The 7,592-nt window shown below is 40.9% G+C and overlaps 1 protein-coding gene across 1 annotated transcript in view; it reads left to right on the top strand.

Annotated features, from left to right (window-relative positions):
* Positions 1–1,653: 1,653 nt before the first annotated feature.
* LOC121385411 (zinc transporter 2-like) overlaps positions 1,654–7,592 on the top strand; it is a 53,394-nt gene continuing 47,455 nt past the window's right edge. Inside the window, exon 1 of the mRNA XM_041516082.1 lies at positions 1,654–2,526. Coding sequence (XP_041372016.1) covers positions 1,884–2,526 — 643 coding nt within the window. The 5' untranslated portion in view covers positions 1,654–1,883. The remainder of the gene's footprint in view (positions 2,527–7,592) is intronic.

The raw sequence follows: 7,592 nt of genomic DNA, 5'->3' as shown, positions 1-7,592 counted from the left end.
TTCAATGCTATACAAGGACGGAGGGGGATGGGTGGTTATGAATGACCGTTGAACTCACTAGAATAGGGACTTAAGACAATAGGTACAACCGTAACACAAAACTAGGATTCACACACAGACTACACGCTCACTGCATCAGTACACAGGGTGCATTGACTAATGATAACAATGCACCCGCCCCCATTTAATGGTCCAGCACGTACTCTAATAAGGAACCGGACAAAAGAATACCGTTCCGAGTACACAATTGCAATGCACCCGGGGGAAGCTGAACAAAAGAATATCGGCCTCCCCCACCCAAACCCCCAATACTTGCTGCTGGTAATAACGTGGTACTTGGTGATGCCTCGACCAGAAGCGGTCAGGCCCTTTATAAGGGCCCTATGGGCAACCTAGGGAGACCCCACAGCATCGTAAAGGTCTAAAATTAACGAGCTACTCTCGATTCACTAATATCGAAACCTATATTAGCTCTGCCATTTACCTTTCGACCGACTGTTCAAAATTGCGCCAAATTCCCTCAATCAAAATTGCGCACCCTTTTCTCTTTGGCATTTAACTGCTCCATTCAAATTCCATAGCACCACCACCACCCCACCCGCCTGCTACCGATTTGATCGGGCTGCTGGTGCTCCCTTGCACCTGCCAGTGCAGGCGGTCCCTCCTCTCCCCTACCCCTCCTTTCCTGTCATGGACGGAGGAGCCGGCCAAGGCCGGCTCTTGTGCCCACGACAGGCGTGCGCTACAACAGCTTGTTCTGAATGTGCACGTAAAACCCTATGACATGACATGACGATCAGAACCGCGTGTAGGTGTGATTTCGGGTGTCGACTCCCACTGCTTAAGCGAATTTTCTTCTTTTCAAAATATTTTCCTGGGGAGCATGACTCGACTTCCCTATAAACGTCGCTCACCACAGTCTAGAGCCCCCACCCCCAACCTATTAAAATGGCTGCACACGTGCCCGGGGTATGAACTCACATACCCACTCCCGCCCGCTTGCAGTTGGTTAATTGATTATACTATCTAGTGATGTTTATACTATCTAGTGATGTTTATACTATCTAGTGATGTTTTGATTAATCTTGTTAATCGAGTATTGCTTGCCTGAACCGACGCAAGTAGGCCTGCCTATTATGATCCAGTACAATACAGAAGTTTGTTTTGTTTAATGACACCACTAGAGCACATTGATTATTAATCATCGGCTATTGGATGTTAAACATTTTATAATTTTGACTTTTAACCTGAGAGAGGAAACCCGCTACATTGTTTTCATTAGTAGCAAGGGGGAGTTAAAATACTTCTCTTCTAGTTCTGCGGTCCTTGATGAACTGTTAGTAATAATTGATATTAATAAAGACAATATCAAAACTATTGGAAATATATAAACATTTAAATTATATTATCTCAAAAAGCTATTTGCATTTTAACACACACACACACACACATAACGCCCACGGGAATGATAGGCCTACATCTGGAGTTTGTGCGGGGGGGGGGGGGGGGGGTCTATAATGGGTGTTCACAGCCAGAAGCGAAGTTTGTAGGTGGTTTCGAATTATATATACTCTCAGAAAAAAAAATTGTTTTGAGCCGGTGTGCGTGTGCGTGTGCGAGTGTGTGTGTGTGTGGAGTCAGAGTACTCGGGCCAGGGGGCTAGGGGGGTGGGTTCCACCAAATCCCCGGTACACGCTCCTGTTCTTATCATTGGGCATTGGGGGGAAATATTCAACAATATTGGTACATAATTTATTATTATTATTGTTGTACTTATTCGAAATTTATTTGAACAATTTACTGCCCAAAAAAAAAGAGAAAAAAAAAGGGTGTGGTATCGTGTCGGACGGTCACATGACAGGTCATGTGATCATAAGCTAAAAATGGCAGCCATGTCAAACGGAAGTAGTGGATTTAGATGTTCGAACTCATCAAATATTGTATCAGACTCTGATGTGTGTCCGAGCCGTGATGACATCGGACGGAAACTCGTGCACAGCGCGCAGACACTAGACGACGATTCTGACGATGAATTGCTGGGAAGAAACCAATCACTCCTCGACGTAACGCAACCTACAAACGACGATACGGAATCACACGAATTTAGAATCGGAAACTTGTCAACAAGCGATCTCGTCGGTGGAATCCTCCGCCGCTGCGATAATGACAGCGCGCACAGCCAATCTGCGGACGGTTTGAGAGGAACGGAACTCGAACTGGCTAATAATGCGGACTTATTGGAAGTAACTGAGTTGAAAATTGATTTCCGAGACAGAGTCTTGGGCGGAGCAGAAAGTCGCAGTGGGAGTAGAGTGGAACCTGACCAGTGTGGTAGCAGCGTCATGGAGCCTGGTGCAGCTGGAGAAACAAACCGCGCGAGCTTCCCCCTAGACGAGATGGACACTCCCAGTGTCAGACCCCATCACTGCCATACAGGACCGCCGGCTACTACAGACATGTTGGCTCGAAACCAGATGATAACTGTGGTTATTCTCTGTGTTACCTTCATGATAGGAGAATCCATAGGTAAGAGGCACATTTTGTTTACATTAGGGCTGTTCCAAAATTGATCACACAGGGGAAGGGGGAGAATTTTTTAATTATTATTTGTTAAATATTACTTTTGAGGAAATTGTGCAGGGGGCATGGACTTAAGCGGGGGGTGGGGGGGGGGTGGGGGTTTGAACCACTGAGGCTAAATTTTTTTTTTTTTTAAAGTGCAAAATTGGTTCATGTTCGACCCCCCCCTCCCCCCCCCCCCCCAGTCCAAACCTCATTATGCCCTGGGAGTCTAGACTGCCTAGCAAAATGTTTATGGGTACCTTGAAAACAAAACAATTTGCATAGAGCAGAGTGAGTTTAGACCCCTGAAACCTCCCGCTGAACATGCGTCTGCTTTTATTAGCACCACAGATTTAATTAAACCATGTATTGGGCTGTTCACAGTAGGAAATGTGACAGGCCCAGCAGTCATAAAACAATTAGTAAAGTTTACGATGCTTTCTGCTCCACCCCATGTAATCAATTCTAGAACAGCCCTTTAAAGTACATATTGTATGTATGCAATGTTAAAATGTTTATGTGCATGCATGCATGTTCTAAAGTACCTGTGTAACAGAAAAATCAACCTCCACCAAGGGGATTTGAACCACAAACTCTCAGTGCAAGAGTCCAGCGCTCTACCAACTGAGCTAATAGGGAAATTCCCACTAGCTACTGCCAATAGGAGCACTTTATACCAATACTGCTACATACACCCCCTCAAGTGAAGCTATGTCCCGGAGCTATGGGCCAAGGGCAGTTGAACTGTTACAGGTCCTGACTGGGCTATAATTGTATTCTCGTGTTAAGAACACACCCAGTCCCTACGTCGGCTCCAAATGTAACAGAAAAATCAACCTCCACTGAGGTGATTCAAACCACAGACTCTCAGTGCAGGAGTCCAGCGCTCTACCAACTGAGCTAATAGGGAAATTCCCACTAGCTACTGCCAGTAGGAGCACTTTATACCAATACTACTACACCTAGAGAAAAATATTTCATGTCTCATATCTTTTTTTTCTTTCTTTTTTTCCATTTGTTTTTCTTTTTTCTTTATTTTTATTTTTATTATTATTTTTTGGTGTAGTGTAACTACTCGGGGTTTCTGCCAGAAAGAAATATTTTGGTATGGCGTTACGGAAGACAACATGATGAATCCAGTGGAATAGAGTGATATATTTGTATAGATAATCTCTCTTCACTTAGCTTTGTATATTTCTTCCTGAAAGGGTCATGCTGCTGCACATATGAAATAATTATTTGATAGTTTTATAAGCATTTAAAGCAAACATTAACCATACAATAATGATAAGAGGCATTAATTTTGTCAGTGTTGGGAACCGATTACTAGTGTTGGGAACTGGTTACTAGTGTTGGGAACTGGTTACTAGTGTTGGGAACTGCTTACTAATGTTGGGAACTGGTTACTAGTGTTGGGAACTAGTTACTAGTGTTGGGAACTGCTTACTAATGTTGGGAACTGGTTACTAGTGTGCTTACTATTGTTGGGAACTGGTTACTAGTGTTGGGAACTGCTTACTATTTTTGGGAACCGGTTACTAGCATTGAGAATCGGTTACTATAGTAAATAGAATAAAAATGATTTTCGTCGATTATTTCTTACATACTAAACTGACAAGTAAATATTGTGTAAATACCCATTCAATGATACTTTACCTAATTTAGCATTTACTTGTTTGGGCTCTCACTGATGTACAAGGTGGTGTTTCCTCTTGAAATTAAACTAAATATGTCAGTAAAGAGGTGATTTGTGACCTTAATTGGAACAGACTATAACACATTTTGATCGATATGTGTCAATTTCATTTACCCTTAAACAAACTTTTAATTTAAAACTGCAAGTTAACTGATTATTTTGAATTGCAGCATAAATTAGTACGTATGACTAGCATATTTATTGAATATAAATTCAATATAAGTACATTAGAAATTTACACAATCTTACAACAATTTAAAGGTGCTATATAATGCGAGCTGTGATAAAGATTCTCCTGCTCTAATAAGGAACCGGACAAAAGAATATCGGTTCCGAGTACACAATTGCAATGCACCCGGGGGAAGCTGAACAAAAGAATATCGGCCTCCCCCACCCAAACCCCCAATACTTGCAGCTGGTGATAACGTATACATGGTGACACTGGGTTGTCATGCCACGACCAGAAGCAGTCAGGCCCTTTATAAGGGCCCTATGGGCAACCTAGGGAGACACCACAGCATCGTAGAGGTCTATAATTAACGAGCTACTCTCAATTCACTAATACCAAAACCTATATTATCTCGGCCATTTACCTTTTCGACCGACCATTCAAAATTGCGCCAAATTTCCTCAATCAAAATTGCGCACCCACCACCACCACCCCCACCCGCCTGCTACCGATTTGATCGGGCTGCTGGTGCTCCCTTGCACCTGCCAGAGCAGGCGGTCCCTTTTCTCCCCTCCCCCAACCTTTCCTGTCATGGACAGAGGAGCCGGCAGGCATGCGCTACAACAGCTTGTTCTGAATGTGCACGTAAAACCCTATGACATGACATGACATAAAGATTCTCCAATAAAAAAGTATTTTCTACCAGTAGATAAAATTATTTCCTATAATCATTTATGGGCATATTGTTAAAGGTATCTTCTTTAAATGTTAAATCAAAAGTTTATTCCATCGGTCTACAGGCTGGTAGGTACTGGGTTCGGATCCCAGTCGAGGCAGGGGATTTTTAATCCAGATACCGACTCCAAACCCTGAGTGAGTGCTCCACAAGGCTCAATGGGTAGGTGTAAACCACTTGCACCAACCAGTGATCCATAACTGGTTCAACAAAGGCCATGGTTTGTGCTATCCTGCCTGTGGGAAGCACAAATAAAAGATCCCTTGCTGCTAATCGGAAAGAGTAGCCCATGTAGTGGCGACAGCGGGTTTCCTTTCAAAATCTATGTGGTCCTTAACCATATGTCTGCGCCATATAACCGTAAATAAAATGTGTTGTGTGCGTCGTTAAATAAAACATTTCTTTCTTTCTTTTGCTACACAAATTTCAGAGATTGCTACACAATTCTAAGACATTAAGTATTAGTTACTTCTCAGTTTTCAACTGATTACCAACTGTCACTAATCAAAATTTAAAAACCAAATACGTTGCCTCTCTAGACCCAATCTAATTAAAATTAGCTCCACTGGTTAATTACTATTACCTGTGGATCTAACAGCACCCCATTGGAGTTCATGTCCAGTTGACCTTTTATTCAACCAATCAAAACGTTACTTGCAAAATTATGACCGTGATTTGAAAAGAATTTGAAAACATTTGGGATTATTCTGAGGGTATATGAAATGATTCAGGTGAATTATGAAGTATGCCAGAAACTAATTTCAATATAATAAAATTTTATATAAAACTTGTTTCAAGATGGAAAAAAAAACGTGATGGTATAGCCATAAAATCTGTTTATACTAGTATACAATCCAGAGTTTATTACTACACTTTTCCCCCTGTTTTTTAATGTTGAAATAGACCAACAAGTTCGCTTATTGCATAAATAGTCTCGCCCGATATTTTTAGAATTTGTATGCTCCCGAATAACGCTATAAAAGGCGAAGTGTAATTGGTCGATATTTAAATTGTTATATATAGATGAAATGTCACCTGGATATGGGAGTCCATGCAATGCTGTTAGATCTACTGGTACATATCTGCACCTACCACAGATTGAAATAGCATCGCAAACTAAATAGAAGATGAACTCATCATACGTATGTATGTGTGTAAGTACGTATGCACACATGCATACATAGAGATCTGTCTCTTGAAACATGACCTGTGATTTTTGTTTGTAATTTTAACATTATTAACCCGGTTAATAATGGTATGCAAATTTGCAAGGTCTCTAGGTAATGTGTTGCTGGTGATGGGTCATTTGCTTACAAGCCAACAAGACCTGTGTACCTGAACGTAACGTTTTCAAAGATTTGTTTAAAATGCGTGACGTCAAACTAATCTGTGCTAATCATGATGACGTCATATTATCGATGGCGGCGACTTTATTACTGTGATTTACTAAAAAAAAAAATTAAAATGTTATTTTAGAAGTGTTTTAGGATAAATAGAATTTGCTACTCGTGTTTTTTAATATGTAAAATATCAACCTCGTCTAGTTAATCGGTATTTTTCTCGGCAGAACCTCGACAAATATCGATTAACATAGACTTGGTTGATATTTTCCCATATTAAAAAATACTCGTGACGAATCCTCTATATTTTCACCTGTCAGGTCTGAAAAGTGGATGCTTTTTGCAGGCTGCATACTCATTTTGACAACTTGCAAACTATCTGTTTAACCTAATTCAATCTTAACCTTGAAGTCATTACTTGGAGGTTGCTCATGATAATCTGATAAATGTCATTACCAACACACAAAGTAGGTCCCAGCAGTGACAGAATGAATCACGTTTCAAATAGTAATTTCTAAGACTTTAGTATATGTCATTTTACCCTCCGTACCCTCTGGCAAAACCCTTTGTTTACTAAAATATTACAAAAGATTAAAAGCATAATTACCAAATAGAACTGATTTCTGCTCTGTCAGACAGTGCAACCTTCATATTGTTTAGTTTGGTCAACAAAAAAATAGAGGAGTGGGACATAGTCCAGTGGTAAAGCACTCGCTTGATGTGTGGTCAGTTTGGGATCGATCCTCCTCGGTGGGCTCATTTGGGCTATTTCTTGCTCCAACCACTGCACCACAACTGGTATATCAAAGGCCGTGGTATGTACTATCCTGTCTGTGGGATGGTGCATATAAAAGATCTCTTGCAGCTAATAGAAAAATGTAGCGGGTTTTCTTACTGAGACTGTATGTTAAAATTATCAAATTATGTTTCATATCCAATAGTGGATGATTAATAAATGGGTGTGCTATAGTGGTGTCGTTAAACAAACCAAACAAAGTAATAAGAAATAGAATATGCATATTATGGTCTTAGCCAGTCCATCTCTCACAAGTTCCCATGTTTCGCTTATTGGATTAGCCAGGATTAAAT

This window comes from Gigantopelta aegis, chromosome 11 (assembly GCF_016097555.1).
Source record: "Gigantopelta aegis isolate Gae_Host chromosome 11, Gae_host_genome, whole genome shotgun sequence".
NCBI lineage: Eukaryota > Metazoa > Mollusca > Gastropoda > Neomphalida > Peltospiridae > Gigantopelta > Gigantopelta aegis.
Note: the sequence above shows the minus strand (reverse complement) of the source record. Positions and strands in the feature narration are given on the sequence as shown.